At 38.5% G+C, this 19,094-nt stretch overlaps 1 protein-coding gene across 5 annotated transcripts in view; it reads right to left on the reverse strand.

Moving 5' to 3' along the window:
- Positions 1-19,094, reverse strand: part of rab27b (RAB27B, member RAS oncogene family) — a 408,143-nt gene that overhangs the window by 271,590 nt on the left and 117,459 nt on the right. For 2 of the 5 annotated variants that reach the window (XM_051928024.1, XM_028802552.2), the window contains exon 2: positions 13,267-13,321. The exons of the other annotated variants lie outside the window; for them this stretch is intronic. In XM_051928024.1, coding sequence (XP_051783984.1) covers positions 13,267-13,292 — 26 coding nt within the window. In that variant the 5' untranslated portion in view covers positions 13,293-13,321. The remainder of the gene's footprint in view (positions 1-13,266; positions 13,322-19,094) is intronic. 5 annotated transcript variants of the gene reach the window in all.

A 19,094-nucleotide genomic window follows, 5' to 3' on the forward strand; every position in this document is an offset into this window, starting at 1 on the left:
TTTATGTCCTTTTCCTTTTTCTGTGGCTTAGTTGTGTTTTAATGTTCTAGATTATGATTTTACAAATGTGTTAGGATAGGTAAGTGACTTAGGCTAGGGTGTGTTTCGATTTACATCAAAATTTGGGTTACATCACTGTTGAAGGAACGGAACTGTGTCGTAACCCAAGGACCCCCTGTGTATATATATATATATATATATATATATATATATATATATACATATATACGTAACAAAATTACAATCATGACAAACCTTATATGAAAGATATACTCAGAATACCCACACACACATACACACTCATACTTATGAATGTTCATGAACCAACAAATACAAACATAACATTTAACTTCTTACACAGTCAAAGACCAGTGAAAGGAAATTAGTCTTCAATGGTGACCTAAAAGTAACTGATGTCGGGGCAGACCTAACATAACAAGGCAAGCTATTTCAAAAATATGAAGCAGGCAACACAAAAGCCCAGTCCACTGCTTTGCTTCAACCTCGACCTTGGCACCACTAAGTTCCGGGCTAGTAAACCGCAGTGCTGTTGCTGGCGTGTAAACGAGAAGGACTTTCAAAAGGTAAGAGGGGGTCATTCCATTCAAACATTTAAAAACAAGTCACATGATTTTAAAATCAATTGTGAAGCAGCTCAGGAGCCAATGGAGCAAGGTCAGTTTTGGTAAGATGTGGTCACGCTTGCGAGAGCCTGTCAATGAGCGAGCAGACAGCATTCTAGACTTGTGTCAGGCATCATAACAAGGCCTGATCAATACCCACATACAGAGGGTTGCAGTACCACAGGTTTGATGTTATAAAAGCATGGATGGCCTTTTCAAAATCACTAAAGGAAAGAAAAACTACATCCAACTACAGAGTTTACCTGTTTGTCAAATTTGAATGAGCTGTTAAATATTTATGATGTATGGTGGAGTAGTATAGCACAACTGCTTATCCAGTTAAGCACTGAAAAGTTATAGCACCTTACTTTATATAATAGTTGTGATTAAAAAATTATTTTAAAATTGTAAATGATAAAATAAAAGAAAGTGATTCACTATGGCAGTAGACTTCGCAGTGAATGTTTCAAAATCAAGGGAGAATCAGAGCTCTGGTACTAAAGAGTGTTGCCCCGAGTGAAAAGTACAGAATAAAATTGACCCGGAAGGTGACAATAACTGAAGTTCCCTTCTTGATGTGTTAAACGTTTAACTGACCACAAAGTTTTAGCCTGTACAATAAAATAAATATCACATCCCTGCCTCAAATGCAACACTTTACAGGTTTATACTTATTAATGTTTCCGTAACGTAGAAATAAGATAACTCTTGAATGTTTTTGCATTGAGTTGCTTGCACAAGTTGCATACATCTTGTGGTTTTACGTTCCCATTTGCCACAATGCTAAAGAATTTACAGACACCACTCCTGCTGCCCTTTTTGTTAGTTAAGCATGCTGGTCAAGGCTCCAACGCTGCTGAAGTTGCCATCTTCATAACATCTGTGATTGGACAGAAACAGGGCTGCAACTCGAGTCATGGTGAACTGGAAGTGTATAATCAACTTATCAACATTTTTGACAACCCTAGTAAGGACAGTCTTTCCTGAATGTCAGCAAGATAGAGGAGTTGATTGTGGACTTTGGGAGAAAACAGCAGAGGCACTACCACCTCCTTAGCATTAACAGCACTCAGGTGGAGAGGGTGGGCAGTTTGAGATTATCTTGGTGTCCACATTACAGAGCACCTGACCTGGTCCAAGCACTCTGACACCATGGTGAAGTAGGCATGACAACGTCTTTACCATCTCAGATGCCTCAGGGATTTTAAGCTGCTCTCCCAGATACTTCTACATATCCACCATCAGAATATTCTGACTTGGTTTGGAAGTGGCACACGACAAGGCTCTGGAGGGAGTAGTCTGCCGGTGTGGTCAGCTGAATGCATCACTGAGTGTGCACTCTGTAACCTCCAGGACCAGCAACATTGGATAAGGGTAAAGAAAATTACCAAAAATACCAGAAAACCCAACAATGGCCTCTTCTCTGTGCGGTCAGGGAATCACCAATACCTAAAGCTAAATGCTGCCCTACTGTTTATATGCTTTGATAATATTAATATAATGAACACTACTGCCATCATTGTACATACTGATTTTTACTGCTATTTATTGAGTTGTATTTATGGTTTATTGCCTTTTATATTCTTCTCCTTCTAAAGCACAGTTTTGGAATTCAGCTACTAAGCGTTTCACTACAAATTGTACTGTGTGTATAATTGTATGTGACAAATAAAATTTGATTTGATTTAGTTTAATTAATCCCTGTGAGTTCAGAGAATCTGTGGATAAGGATTTCAGATCGTTTCACATCCCACACGCATTAACTCATTTTATCTACATTACAATGAAGTCTGAAATTTATCCAAGTCTACAATTTACAAACACAACAAAGGAGCAGGAGAAAATCTCCACAAGGATCAGTGTTTAGTAAAAAATAACATACAGAGTTACATCGCCACCTTTGGAAAACAAAAATGGAATGGAACAACCTATTTGCATGTAATATCCTTTACAAACTGATTCAGAAATATTACAATTTATATCATACCTCTTGCTACTCTGTCTGGAGATGATCCCTGTCTCGCACTCAGTGTTTTCCTACCTAGGACCTGGCTTGTGCGGCTTTCCATTACAATAAGTGAGTTTGGGAAATAGACTGATGAATGGTGATTACTTATGCATTGTATTGTTATTTTATTTCATTTTCAGACTGTGGTGCAATGATTAAATGGTATTTCTCTGGTAAACCTGGAGGCAGAAGAAGAAGAAGAATTTTTGTAATGTGAGTACATCCCACCCCAACATTACCCTGGCTACTAGGGCACACTTCTTTGTGACTTTATTTAACTTTTTATATAAAGAAGCAGTTCAGCAGCCACATTTGTGAAACGGTTAGCAGTTTGCTGTTTAATTATGACTGGGGAGTACTGTCTGGAAATCCCTTCATCCTTGGCAATTTTCCCCTGCATTCTTCATTTCCATTTGCATAACATATTGCTTGTACCCATCATCCCTCCACATGGCGTGGTTTATTCGCTTTTGAGATAACCAGGCAATGGCCAATTAGCAACATTAACTGGATTAAGGGGTTTTGGTAATGTTATGTTACATATTCAATGACCTTGGCCAAGTCTCTGTGTGTCCGATTTCAAAATGTTTCAAACCCTAACCATGGATACAGTATGGGTTTCCAAAATAACAAATTCAAACAGAACTGAGAGAAACCAAATGCCCACAGTTATATGATGTCATAGTACATAAAATGGTTCACTCAGTTAATTCATCTAGGAGGTGGTTGCAAAATGCAACTCTAAAGTACAGTAGAACTGCTCTGTTTCTCAAGTATCTCTGTTGCAGGTAGGGTGTTACAGAGGCTAAGACATTAAGCTTTAAACCCCAACACTGCTCAATCATTTGTAAACTGTGACTCTCTGTGCAAACCTTTATGAATTACAGTGTATCCTAATCTTCTCAGACACCTTGGATAAAATCTGTCAGCTGAATAGTGGCAATAACTATAATTAATAACATTTATGCACAGTAGCGTTTTTCTAACTTACTCAAAGTGTTTTACACAGACAGTGGGGAGCCACTTCAACAACCACCAAAGTGTAGCATCCACCTGAATGATGCAAGGGCAGTTTGGTGGTGAGGAAGTGATTTGGGCAATTAGGGAGCGGGGATGATTAGGGGGCCAGAATGGTGGGCAATTTAGTCAGGACATTGAGAAACACCCCACTCTGTCTGAAAGATGCCCAGGAATTTTGACCACAATAATGACCACAGGATGGGGTGCAGAATTACTACAAAATGAATAACTGATGATTATTGCCCTTGATATTATAATTGTGATTGTTATTTTCAATAAAATACATATTGTATTTTGTGTTGCCTATTGCATATACTGTATAATAATAATAATAGTACATTTAATTCATATACAGCTTTTCTCAATACTAAGAGTGCTACCACACAGGGAGGATCCGAACCCAGGATCTCCTTATGCGAGGCAGTACCACTACCACTGTGCCACCTGTGTGGTTATCTGCATAGATAAAGTAGAGTAAAACCTCCACTTACAAAGTTGTTATTGTGAAACTGTTAAATAATGAATTAGTAGAAAAATTTTACATGAATTGCTTAAAATAAGACAGTAGACAAGGCACACTTGCTAAAAGTATTTGTCACGATTTTTGTCATCCATTAATTTAGTGATAATTATGATTTAGTAATAATTATGAAATAAAATTTTATGAAAATGTTCCCTTTCTTCCCAAACAGAACATTAGAACAATCTAGACAAGAACAGGCCATTCAGCCCAACAAAGCTCACCAGTCCCATCTACTTAATGTTTCCAAAATAACATAAAGTTGAGCTTTGAAAATCCCTAAAATCTTAGTGTCTTCCACACAATTGGGTCACTTATTCCATCTGTTTATGGTCCTCTGTGTGAAGAACAACTTTGTTTGTGCAAAATTTAACCTTAACAAGTTTCCAACTGTGTTCCTGTGTTCTCACTTTAAATTAACAGTTTCAATCCTCTGACCTCGCTCTTCTGAACCCATGCTGACTGTTCACTAAAACTCATGTGTTGTTCAAACTTATCTTTAATAATTCCTTCCATTAATTTACCAGTGATGCACGTTAAGTTTACTGGCCTACAGTTGCATGGATCTGCCTGGTCTATCGCTCTATATAAAGGGATAATATTTGCCATTTTCCAGTCCATCAGAATTTTCTCAGTCGGCAGTGACTTCCAAAAAAAGATGCGTCAGAGGTTTATACAGTATATGTACTTGCTAGCCTCCTTAAGCACTCGAGGGGAAATATTATCTGCTCTTGGTGATTTGTTTGATTTCAGCCTATTTAATCTAAGCAGTACCTCTCACTCTACAATTTCCAAATCACTCAATACATCCTTAGTAGTCCCTGTTACAGCTGGGAGGAAAAACCTGACCTCACCTCCACTTACCATTCAAAAATGTAAAATGTTTACAAATATTAAATTGTTTTCTTATTACAGCAGAAACAAACAAGTTGCAGTTGTACCTAAAATGAAAGCAGATTCTAAAATCTTAAATGACAGTACTGTAAGATTAAGTTAATATAGACAGCCTGATAGTTCTGCTGCACAGATATGTAAAAGCATTAAATGTAACAATTTATAGCAGGCTTAAGATATACTTAGATGGTGACACACCTCATATGCTTCTGCCCATGGGTCATCTATACAACATGAACCCATTATTATGAATTAGAATACAAATAGAGTGCCATCAAATCAAAACAGAACATCACCATCTAAATGCTGTAATTTTCAATTTCACTATATGCTTATGCAGTAGTTATGCAGTTATCTGTTACCTATATAAGATACGGCAAAATTGTAAAAGCATACCCAGTGTGTACTTTTAGCATAAATACCATCAGATACTCACTAACTGCTAACTGTAACCGATGGCCAAAGCTCTGAAATGTGGTCCAGTCCTTCAGCGCAGTTGCTGTGTTATCTGTAATCATGCATGCTCACTTCATCATGCAGTCATGCAACTTGCTGCTTTCTGTCCCTGAGCTGTTCTATCTCCGTTCTTGGAGAAAGCATGCTGTTTGCAAGAATCTGCTTTTTAGCATAAATTCCTCATCAAGATAATGAACCATTATGCTCAGGCATATTCCCATAGATTCTCCTTAACCACAAATCAGTTGTGGTTGCATAAAACACCACTTTGATTCAGATCAATTTTTATTTTTGTTCGACATTTCGGATAAAGTAAATGCAATGCAGCTTTTTGAAAAATAATTACAGGAGAGGATGATGTACCTCTTTACCCTAGGTGTGGGATTATTTTTTAAAACCTCCATTGAGTAGAGTTATAATAAGAGCAATGTCTTTTGAAAGATAAAATGCACTACTGTTATCTCATTTTGCTTTAGATAGCCTCCTGGATGTAGACTTGTGCTATAGCTTAAAAAGCGAATGGTTATCTGTGTCGTAGGCTCAAAGTTACTGGGACTTGGTGTTGTTTGATTAGCTTTCATTGACATATTGGACCGTGTGGTTGAATTTTAGATGGTTGCGTAAATGCTTGATTGCTGTGCTGCAATAGTTTGCATACCATGCGTATCTGATCAACATCATTTCTGAAAAAAAAAAAAATCTCAAATTCTGGATGATTCTCTTCATTTTGGTGCTAAAACATCTAAAAGATGTTTGGTGATTTTGGTTCATTGTTACTCTTACTTCTCTTTTTTTATGGGGGCACCTGAAAACACAGTGGAGAGAAATCAACTCTTTTCAAAAGATGGTGTTAGGGAATAAACTCCTACAAATGCAGAGTTGCCTGTGATTAACCATATGATGTGACTACCTTTAATTTGCCTGTTCAATTATGTGTAGGAAATGGCATCAATCCTCATAACCACACACACACAGGGAGACCATCCAGACCCCACAGAGGCAGTGTCATGGCACAGTCGGCTGAGGCAGTACAGTAGACCCCCGCGAAGTCACAGTTCAGAATTCACGGCCTCAGTCGTTCGCTGAATAGTTGTTAGCAGAAACCACAAATATCCTTCGCAATTTTTTATGGCTTTTTTCATGGCAATACTGTACTGTAGAGAGAACACAAAGCAACCGTAGAGGAAAAGGTGGCTTGTAATGGTGAAAGTAGCCAATCCGAGAGCGTTATTCATTTCTCCTTGCTGCTGATTGGCTGCTGCTCTGTAATCAATCTCCGGCAGATGCAGCCCAGCATTCCGGTATCATAACAGTTTACCGTGTGTAGCTATCTCGAGTGTTTCGCTAAGCGTTCTCGTGTTTTTTGTTTTGTTCTTAAAGTCCTAAGATGCAGCCCACACGCCCTGCACCTTGTAAGGCTTCTGGCAATGAACCTAAACGCCAGAAGAAGTTTAAGACAGTCCAGGAGAAGGTTGAACTACTGGATTTGCTCCAGAAACTAAAAAGTTATGCCGCAGTAGCCACCCGAAGAGCTGTAAATCCTCTGCTTTGCTGTGCAGTCATTATCTTCATTACATACCTTCATCGTACTGCACAGCTAATTCATCATCATCTTCAATCAATATCATTCATTATTGGTGAGTACCTGTACATTTTACTGTATTTTTATTAAATTAAATTATTACTTATTTACCCTACTTATACCAAAGAAAACACGCTTGCATGAATTACAGTACATATAGGGGTAACATCGGTATTTTACATTCTAGCACTGCAGGAGACATAGCAGTACAGTACTGTACAGTATACGGCTTTACCTTTACATTCTTTTTTTAGGATAACATATTAAGCTGAGTTCGAAATGAAAATAAAGTGGTTTGGGGGCATATTTAGGGTTTAAACTATAAAAATAGCATTTATCTGCATTTTTTTGACTACATCCAAAATTTGTGGTTTTTCACAATTCGCTGGTGCTATAGGAACGTAACCCCCGCAAATTCCGGGGGTCGTCTATATTTCTAACCACCACTCACAACAAACTGTAATAGAATAAAAAATGCAGAATACACAATGTCACACAGTCCTGATAATTAAAAATGCCTTCTCTCCTTCCCTAATCCTAGCCTAATGGTGAGAAGACATGCCCACCATTCTTATATGTTTCAAAATCACTGTCATTTTTTAATGCTGTTTCTGCAAACTGTTATAGTTTCTCTTATTTTCCCTCTACTTATTTTCTATGTTTTTCAGGGCAAGAAAGTGCTTTTATTCTCAGTGTTTAGCCCAACAACTTACATTTCATACCATAAAGCTTAATGCTGCCAGAGTAAGCTAAATTTACAAATGTGAAAAGTTCTCAATCCAGTACATATAACATTACATTTAAATACAAGATGGGTAAGGCGGACCTAGAGGAGAAATAGGACTTAAGGGTCCAGGTAATGCAAAGTGGCAGTACAAAAAATAAAATGTTAGTGGCACTATGTCTGTGAATGGTGTACCATTTTGTAATGATGAAGTGAAAGCCAAGTCTACATACAATAGTCTTACATCTTGCCTGAAGAAGGGGTCTGTGTTACCTCGAAAGCTTGCATATTGTAATCTTTTTAGTTAGCCAATAAAAGATGTCATTTTGTTTACTTCTCATTATGGCAAGTCTCCCTCAGACTTACTTACAAAGAAACGTTGACGATATTCCTAAAATCTTGAGGGTAAGCTCACTAATCTTTCCTGTCTTCAGTGCTTGTTGGTGTTTTGTAATATATTTTGCTTATTAATTATGCAGTTTATGATTCTCGTTAGGCTTTTATATGTTTATAATGTTTTACTCAAATCATTGTGATTCCACTTTTATTACTTTTACGAGCAACATTAAAAGCTCTTATTGGGTAAGCCTGTGATAAAACGCCTGTAAGAAAGAATTAAATCAAACTGAATATATACGGAGATAAATAAAAGTACTGTGAAATGTAACAATAAAAAATATCAACATGAAATGTAAGTATCAACAAAGAAATATCTTTTGTGAAACATTTAACTACAGTACATAGTTAATTATTTCTTCATTCAGACGGAGTGGTGGCTCTGAGGCTAGGGATCTGCACTGGCAATCAGAAGGTTGGCGGTTTGAATCCCGTAAATGCCAATAGGGACTCTGCTCTGTTGGGCCCCTGAGCAAGGCCCTTAACCTGCAATTGCTGAGTGCTTTGAGTAGTGAAAAAAGCACTATATAAATGCAAAGAATTATTATTATTATTTATTCCTGTGATGCCACTCATGTTACATTTTAGCCAGGGTTCCTCCCCTGGTTGGTGTTCAAATGCCATTTTCATTTCTTTTTTGTTTTACGGATGGTGGCCCAAGAGTCAGGGCTGCCTGCCCATCATCACAATGGGACTGCCCTCAGTCCTCATAAAGGCCGAGGGGAAAATCCCACAACCCCCTGCGGTCCATTGAATGCGCTCCTGGGGTGGCGAGTTTCCTAGTTTTTTTTTCTGTGCTGCTGTGGTTTCTGGGATTTTTGACTTCTGTCCTTTGTATTTCTGACTGTTCTGTGGATTTGTGTTTTGGGATATTGTTTGATTTGAACTGTCTTTGCCTTAGCGATCATTGGAGCTGATTTTATGCCTCAAAGCATTTTTACAAAAATAAACTTTTTAATTTATAAAGATTCTTCACTGCCCTCTGTGTGACAAGCCGGGTTTTGATGGTCATACCCCGTCTAGGGATCATTTTGATTATGTTTTGGCATGTGTTATGCTTTGAGACTCTCTAGTTCATAACACCATGCAACATAAAATAAGACCTGACACGAAATCTACCACTTGCTCTCATCAAAGTTCAGCAGGTGGACTCTAGCAAGTAGTGTTTTTGATTGAAGACTCACCAGCAGTGTGGACAAATGTGCTTTACTTGACTTTGGAATACTGTGGCTGATGGACATGCTCAAAGCTGTGTGTGTCAGATAATAGTGCAAGAAAAAGTAACCCACAATTACTTGGTAAAGCGGCTACTTTAATACAAGAAAATCCAGATTTATCATTAAGAGTCTGCATCTGAAGTGACTGCTGTACATGTGGCACTTGATGGCTAAAGATTTGTGTCCCAAGGCTTTACCAATTAAAAACCAGTACTTGTTAAGAGTCTGCCCTCTTAACTTTGATGAGTGAAAGTGACCGTTTTCTTTTCAGGACTTATTTCATGTTGCATGAATTTTTTTTTTGCATTCAATTTTTAAGAGTAGAGCCGCTGCTCCTCCGCATCGAGAGGAGTCAGATGAGGTGGCTCGGGCATCTGATCAGGATGCCTCCTGGACACCTCCCTGGTGAGGTGGTCCAGGCACGTCCAACCGGGAGGAGGACCCAGGGAAGATCCAGGACATGCTGGAGGGACTATGTCTCTTGGCTGGCCTGGAAACGCCTTGGGATTCTTCCGGAAGAGCTAGAAGAAGTGGCCGGGGAGAGGAAAGTCTGGGTATCTCTGCTCAAGCTGCTGCCCCCCACGACCCGAACTCGGATAAGCGGAAGAGGATGGATGAATTTTACTGAAATCTACTCTCTATACAGTACATAAAATCCTAAACCTAAACATGCAACGATTCGAAATTGGGCTTATTTTAAAACCTACATATATATATTTGGTATCATTCTTTTCAGAAATTATCGAATTTTAATGTGATGTTGTTAGATTTTCAGATTCTTACACCATTTTCAAATTATATACTAAAATATCAAGAAAGTCGTGGTTTTTAATATCAAGAAAGTTGTGGTTTTTATTTTTGATCAAGTAAACTTTCTTTCACAGAAATAAACTATTAAAAAAAATATCTATTCATAATACCAATGTTTGTATTTAGGTGATTTAGATAGCTGAAGGTCGAGTTACGATGACCCATTGCATACCACTTTACTTTTCACGTGATTTTTCCTGTTATTTACATGAGTAAATTTTTTTATCTATAAGAATGTCAGTTAAAACGAACAGATCATTTAATTAGTCTCTTTTAAATACTCATCGAGCATAGTGGAACTCGGTTTAACGGGAATACTCCAATCGGTAGAGAGTAAATATTTTATTCTCATTACATGATTTTTACTCTGTTAAGTAATAATTCATTTTTCTTTTACATATTTATGGAATTCTGTGATTTTGACTCCAATAAATAATAATTTTTCTTTTGTACATTTACAGATTTTACTAATATTCTGGCCGCAACTGGGGGTTGGGTGCTAAAGGCGCCGGGGGGCTCTCCACTCTAGTAAATAAATAACAAAATAATTATGTATATGAAGAAATAAGCAACAAAACATATTTTGTGACACATTTAATTATTTATACTCACATTTCACATAGTATTTATTTATTGTCACATTTCACGTTACTTCTACTTGTTTGTATAGTTATTCACTGATTTTTGTCCAAAATCATTCCTTCATAGATCTATAACATCAGACTCACTCAGAATTTTAGATGGCAGCACACACTGTACGGTTTCTAAATGTTTGATTAAAAGACTCGCTAGAAATTACTCTGCAAATTTATTTTATCTAGTGAAAGGGTTCTCAAATATGTTAGGACCTCCTTGTTGGCTTTTAACTTGTTTTAGTCCAGGTGCTGGTTTATTCTCGCCTTTTGGCAACATCCATAGGCTCCAATTCTGAATACCCTATTTATCTGCTCCCTTATTATTTACTTTCTAGTCCCTACAATTTATCTATTTGCGTTTTTCATTGGATATAAAGGTCCTTTCATCAGATTGGCGGGTCCAGCACTGACTCAGATGTGGAATGGCCAGTAGGATGGACGAGGATTGTTGGCCGAGGTCACCAGGACTCTGAACAAATCGGCATCCTCACATGTAATAGTTCCGTATTTAGTGACTGATATAATCTATTCTAGAATTTTGCTTTGTATTTTTGTACCATTACTACTGTACCACTCTATTGTATTCATGAAGTGACAATGATAGATTAGCCATCAAGCTCTGTGAAGAGGATTACTTGTGTCTTCTGTTTTGTTCATTCTATTTACCCTTTTCTGACACCCACTCCTTGCCAGATTTTGGGCTATACAGGAAATAAATTGTTGTTGTTGTTTAGATACATGACACTTTCAATACTGCGGTGGGTTGGCACCCTGCCCAGGATTGGTTCCTGCCTTGTGCCCTGTGTTGGCTGGGATTGGCTCCAGCAGACCCCCGTGACCCTGTGTTCGGATTCAGCGGGTTGGATAATGGTTGGATGGATGGACACTTTCAATAAAAAATGAGATAACTGGTGTGGTTTTGACCTCTGATAAACATTCCCCCTTACTGACTTTTGCTGAAGGTAAACCGGGCACAGTTCATTTGGAGGACAGCACAGGGACGACCCAGGAAATACTGGAGGTTTTATGTTACAGGTGGCCTAGGAATGGCTGTAAGCCGAAAGAATTGGCTTGAATCATTCACCGAGAAGTGGATTCGGGTCAACACGAATGGTATCCCAGAATGTACAATTCAAATCGAGCATGTGGAATGGGTCAGCTAAACACTGCTGCTTAAGAAAGGATGATGCAAATTTGACAACTCTGCCTACAACTTCAAAGAATGAATATAAAATTTTAAAAAATCTATTTGCAGATCACTCATTACCACTATCACATTTCAAAACACGGACAGTTAGGAAATAAGAAGATCAGAAAAGAGTAAGTCAGGTCGTAAAAATAAACATGAAAGAGACTGGACCCTAGCCTTAGCTTCTGCATTTATGACCGGGGATTTCAACTGGAGTTACTTAATCCATCAAATAACAGTCTGCCCACAGGATGTGCTTAGACCTGTGGTAGACAAATACATACATTCTCAAACCTGTCTAATCCAGTTCACTGATGAGAGGAGCAACAGCTTAACCTGGCAGCACTTGAGTACAAGGCAGGAAACGGTCCTGGATTAGTTTAACTCACACACACAAACACACACCTACACTTAGGCCAATTTGGGATCATCATCAGTTAACGTATCCTGCATGTCTTTGGCGATGTGTAAGAAAGATAAAAACACCTGGAGGAAAGCCCCCAAAAGGGATGGAGGGAATATGCACACTGCACACATGACTCAAGGGGCCTGAATTTATGACATGGCAATGCTAAGCACTGCTGCTCTGTGCTGTCCCATCATTCTATACTGAAAAAAGGTTATATCCATCCATCCATCATCCAACCCGCTATATCCTAACTACAGGATCACGGGGGTCTGCTGGAGTCAATCCCAGCCAACACAGGGCGCAAGGCAGGAAACAAACCCCAGGCAGGGCACCAGCTCACTGCAGGGCGAGCACACACACACACAACACCAAGCACAATTTAGAATCGCCAATGCACCTAACCTGCATGTCTTTGGACTGTGGGAGGTAACCATAACAGCCAGAGGAATCCCACGCAGACACTGGGAGAACATGCAAACTCCAGGCAGGGAAGACCCGGGAAGCGAACCCTGGTCTCCTAACTGCGAGGCAGCAGCGCTACCCACTGCGCCACCATGCCACCCGAAAAAGGTTATATCAACGTCAGAAATTCTTAAATCTGAATAAAATATTGTACAATTAAGGAAAGAAATATTAAAGGCATCTGTAAAAGACCATTGGGGAAGACAAGAGACTCACAGACAGCACTAGACAAACTTTACAGTATATGAATGGTTCTAACATACCATATTTTCATATGTTACTACCAAAATATTTTTTCTTTAAAAAACATGTTATGCATACCATTTGAACTCTAACTTGCCATCCATTGAGCTTCACCTGTAGAATCATGAAACACCTGTACAAAACATTTAAAGATAAAATACGTCAGTCTACCCTGCTTACAGAGACTTGCTTATATTTCTGAATGAAAGCAGAGTTCAAAACACAGTAAATATTTTTACCAACTGTATGCAGGCTTTAAATAAAACAGGCAGTAGGCTGCTGGGAAAATATTTTTTAAAGGTGTCACCTTCTAAACAAAACAATTATGAAAGAATATAAATAAATATGCCATGTGGTACATAGAATACATTCATACAATCTAAGGGAATAAGCCCAAGAGGCATGTCATGGAAAACACATGCCATGGGTTTTTAATAAATCATTTCCACAAATCAAATAGTTTATAAAACAAAGTGAAGGTCAAAACCAAGCAGGCAGCACAGCATATTGAACAATAAAGCAAAGCCAAAATATACATTCAAAGATTTGAAATACACACACTACTAGATATGGCAAATGTATGTGGAGACACCCCTCCAGATCAGCTAGTTCAGCTCTTTCAGGTGCACAGCCATGCAATCCCCATTCACAAACACTGGCAGTAGAAGAAGCCATAGGATGTCACCTTGCCATAAGACAGCACATGAAATTTCCACTCTGCTAAAACCTGACCCCCCATTCAACTCTTTGTGCTAATAATGTGAAGCGGGGGCATTAAAGAGCAAAAACAGCTTAGCATGAAGTGGTAGAACATGCAAACTCACAGAGCAGGGCTGCTGAAAATTGAAGCTCATAGCTTGATAAAAAAAGAAAATCACCTATCCTCCATATGCATCACTCGCAGCAGAGTTCCAAACTGCTTCTGGAAGCAACATCAACCTGAGAACTTTAGAAAATGGGATTCCCCAGCCGAGCAGCTACAACACAAGCCTAAGATCACTACACGCCATGCCGGACGTCAGATGGAGTGGTGTAAAGCATGCTGCCATTGAACTCTGCAGCACTGGAAGTGTATTCTGTGGTGTGACGAATCATGCTTCACTATCTGGAAGCCTGATTTGGTGGATGCCAGGAGAATGTGGCCTTCCAAACTGCATAGTGCCTAGAAGGAATAATGGTGTTGGGCCGGTTTTCAGCCTGAACCTACACTCTGTACAGTGACTGTAAATTTGAATTCACAATACCAAAAAATACATTAAAAGAACACTCCATCCAAAAATGCTTTTTTTAACATATTACTTCATGTAGTTTGAAGTGACAACTGAGAAAAAAATTTTATTTCAAAGATAACAAAGTTTCTGATAGAATAGGTTTCTGTGCTCACGGCAGATCACCTCGGTGTCACAATCACTCCTAACCCATTAAGGGCTGTGTCTGGAGTGATGGGCGGAGTGGTGGCTCAGAGGCTAGAGATCTGCACTGACAATCGGAAGGTTGCCGGTTCAAATTCTATAAACGCCAGAAGTGACTCTACTCGACGGAGCAATTGCAGGTTAAGGGCCTTGTTCAAGGGCCCAACAGAGTAGAGTCACTTCTGCTGTTTAATGGGATTCGTTAAAGGTCCTGCAAATCCCTAACCTCAGAGCCACCACCCCGCCTACAGTAATGACAGAAGAACAGTTAAACTTGTAGTATGGTCAAGCATACAGTATAGTCAAAGAATGTGTGTTAAATATGTATAGAGAAACCATAAGTCAAATATAGCACTGATCACAAGAACGTGTGCATGGCTTATTGAAAGCGTTAAACTGGTAGAATACAGTCTAATCCAGATATAAGACAGCAAAACTGGTCAGCAGAAAGTGTGTATGGGTACATTTTAGAACAAAGTCTGTCATGGCCTCAAAGCTAAGTAAAGCTAAGGCCTCAAAGTAAAGCTAAGGCCTCAGAAATAGTGCAGAAGAAAAATGCCTCTGCCTCCTCAAAAATGTACATACAATTGTCAAAGACCCCACTAAAGACCTGCACAACAACTGGATCGTTAAATAAATATATATATATATTTCTTTTTTTATCTTTTGCAGTATATTTCTCTTGTCTTGATATCTTTGTTGTGGTTACTGCAGAGGGATATGTGTGAGTTTGTGTGTGAGCTGCAGTTCTAAAAAAGCACATTTCTGGGGGGCATGCACCCCCTGCTGGATACACAAGTACTGAATATAAACAAGTAATAAACAAGTTAAAACATCTTCCAAAGTAAAACCTTCCCTGGTGCTGTGGAGCAGGATTCGTAATCAATCCGCAGGTTTACACTTTCTCCCAGTGTTTGTACAAGTTTACTTCATGTGCTCCAGTTTATTATTCCTCCATGCCAAACAAAGGGTCTGTAAGGTTAACTGGCACCTCTAGTCTTGGTCCTGTGAGGGCCAAGTGGAGGACTGTTTCGGAAGGACTGACAATGCATTCCAGAATTTGGTCCCACCTAGTGCTGTTGGGAAGTGCCCCCCCCCCCCCAACCCTGTGTTATAAATAGCCATTCAAGGAAAAGATTATTAATATGACTATTATTAAAAGGCAAGATCCTTTTATTTACATTTATTTATTTAGCTGACAATTTTATCTAAAGTGACTTACAGCATTTATGATACAACTGGTTACATTTCTTTTGGTTTTCCAAGTGGAGCACAGGCAGGTCAAGTGACTTGTTCACAGTTACACAGTATCAGTAGCAGGATTTGAACCCACAGCCTCAGGGTTTAAAGTCAGAAGCGTTAGCCACTACACTACACTGTCTGCCTTTTAATAATTTATAAATTTAGAACACAAAATAGCTGCAGCAAGTAAAGGATGCAAATTTGTAGAAGGATCCAAATTTGCAGGTATTACGTAAGCACTGATTACAACACTGACTACAGCAAAAATCTGCAACCACTGGGCCCTTCAGGTCCAAGTGTTACTTTATATAGAGATGTCCTGTTTATCACGAATTCCTGTGGTGAACATTCTGGCTTTTAGCCATATTATTTAAAACGTTAAAAGACACCCAGACCTGGAAGGAAATGCAGAAAACTCAATTAAACAATAACCACACAATGTGTTTTACCATACTTGAAGTTCAACTTTATTGTCATATGTACTCAGTACAATGAAAATCTTATTGTACGAGTCCCCCAGCAATAAACAAGAATACACAGCAACAGACAAGAATACACAACAATAAACAAAAACACTTAGTTGTAAAAGATATGCAAAAGCAAACCATAACAGTAAGGGTGCACATGCAAACAAATAAATGGTTCAATGCAAGCTCTGCAGGTACAGAGTCTCAAGATGGCCTTCTATCCTCCAGTCAGCCTATAGTGCCGAGAGGAGGGGCAATGGATGAGTTTTATTTAAGATGGCACCCATCGTGGCTGACGTCTCTGTGTATTCCTCCTAACCAAGCAAAGAGATGTGCTCTTAAGGTTCAACGATTTGCCTTGAAACTGCCAAATTGCACATTGAAATCACAAACAAAAAAAACACTTCCTGTAATCCATACTCTAACTGTATGAGTGTGCGACTCCAAATTGTGTATGGTGGTTTGGGACCGGGTTCATTATAATTTTGGAGTTGTTTTTAAAAACAAGCTGTAATCTCTCTCAATCACAAGATTTTGTCAAAATGAACTGCAAAGGACTCTTGAAGACAATTTATCTGACTACATCTGCATCGTTTCTTTCTTGTGACCAGCAGTTTAAGACCTAAATACATTTGTGCAGTCTTCCCTTTTTGTTTACCTAACTACATCTGTAGTTTCTGGAAGTCTTCATTTAAAATTATCAAACAATTAAAAAAATAATAAACAAATAACTGACGACAGCAAGAGAATGCACAGATAAATTACAAGGAAGCTTTCAGGTACAGCCATCCACCATTAGGATAGATAATCAATCATATGTGGGTAATATCGCGAGATCCATAACCTCACATGGATTTCTCACATAAATAACAGCCTGACCGGGAGACCTGAGAGCGAAGTCAGAGAAAGAGATATAATTTCATCTCAACATCAGAGAATGCAACTCATGCATCAGCCCAATGGTTCAATCAAAATTCTGCCCAGGACAACATCCTCTTTTGACACTGCTAATAATTTTCATTTAGCTATCTAAGACTAAATATATACAGTACATTCAGACTGTTTACATTTTTGTTATATTGTTCACTTTCATAAATATATTGCTTTTAAATTCTATACTTTATTTTTATACCAGTAACAGCGCACTGCACGTTACACTTCAGAATTCCTAGTTTTCATTCTCTTTCTCTCTACGTTTAGCATTCGTTTGCTCAGAGGTTGATGCGCTTGCTGTTTCCTGAGCAGCTCTTCTTTTCTCCACCCTAGCGGCCCGCTTCTTCTCTTCTTTGTCGGCATCTTTTCGCGTTAAAACTGATTAAGTCAGTGTTTGTGTTGCATTTACTTAGTACGTTTTCCTTAATCTTTCATTTAAGCTGCCACTTAAGTCTTCAATCTGCCTCAAGAATGATTTGAGATATGAAGAGGTAGGGGAAGTGACGGCGAAGGTGGTAGGGAATGAGAACTCCATTGCCGGGAGTTGATTCTACAATTAAATAAAATAAAAATAAGAAGAGTAATAACCTTGGAGGTGAATCATCACCCCTAAAGCGGATAGTAGACGTCACGTAGTATATTTGTACCAAATTTCAGGTCAATAGTTCAAACAGTTTGCAAGCTACAGGTGATTTAAAATCCTGGACAGTCAAACGAACAGCCATGGTAGCGTATTATATAAGAAAATCTGGAGTGACTGAAGTAACAAAGTGAAGACAGAGCACCTGGTGTGAAGGAGACTGCGATTTTCTTTTTTCCTACAGGTTTTTACATTTGCTTATTAGGCTAACACTTTTATCCAAGGTGACTTACTGTACATCATTTATGATACAATTAGTTTCATTTCTTTTCAGTTTTCCAATTGAAGCACAGGCAGGTCAAGTGACTTGCTCGGGGTCACACAGTGTCAGTAGCAGAATTTGAACCCACCACCTTAGGGTTTGAAGTCCAAAACCTTAACCACTACACCATGCTGCCTGTCAGTGGGCTGAAGGAGATAGATAGATAGATAGATAGATAGATAGATAGATAGATAGATAGATAGATAGATAGATAGATAGATAGATAGATAGATAGATAGATAGATAGATAGATAGATAGATAGATAGATAGATAGATAGATAGATAGATAGATAGATAGATAGATAGATAGATAGATAGATAGATAGATAGATAGATAGATAGATAGATAGATAGATAGATAGATAGATAGATAGATAGATAGATAGATAGATACTTTATTAATCCCAATGGGAAATTCACATTCTTCAGCAGCATAGCTGCTGATGGGGCAATAGGGTGAACATCATGGTATTGTATTGTTGGTCTGTGGTTTTAACCAAGGTAAATTAGCATATATTTGCATAGGTTATTCTTGGGGCTGAAGGGTGTGTATCACTCCTTAGGACTTGGTTGTATCTGGGGACATGTACTGTATGTGTCATGGTTATTCTCACAGACCAAGGAAGCCTTGGGTCTAGGTTATATCCTGGGACTCCCATATGTTGTTCACTCTGAAGTTAGTTAGTCTCTACGTGGAGTACTCAGGAATGATAGGCTATGTAACAATAATTCATAATCAATGCTTCTGTGGATAAAGTCTATGTGTGTTTGTGTGTGTGCCTTTCAGTGTGTATGAAGTTTTAGTGTTCAAAAGGAGACAAACTCAATGACAAACTTCCACTCATTTTACTATATAATACATCAAGAAAGTGGATGTAAAAGACTGAAAATGGATGTTTTCCGATATAGGTAATCATTCCACTGTTTTATGGGGACTAAATTAGAGAGA

Source organism: Erpetoichthys calabaricus, chromosome 5 (assembly GCF_900747795.2).
Source record: "Erpetoichthys calabaricus chromosome 5, fErpCal1.3, whole genome shotgun sequence".
In the NCBI taxonomy this organism is placed as follows: Eukaryota; Metazoa; Chordata; class Cladistia; order Polypteriformes; family Polypteridae; genus Erpetoichthys; species Erpetoichthys calabaricus.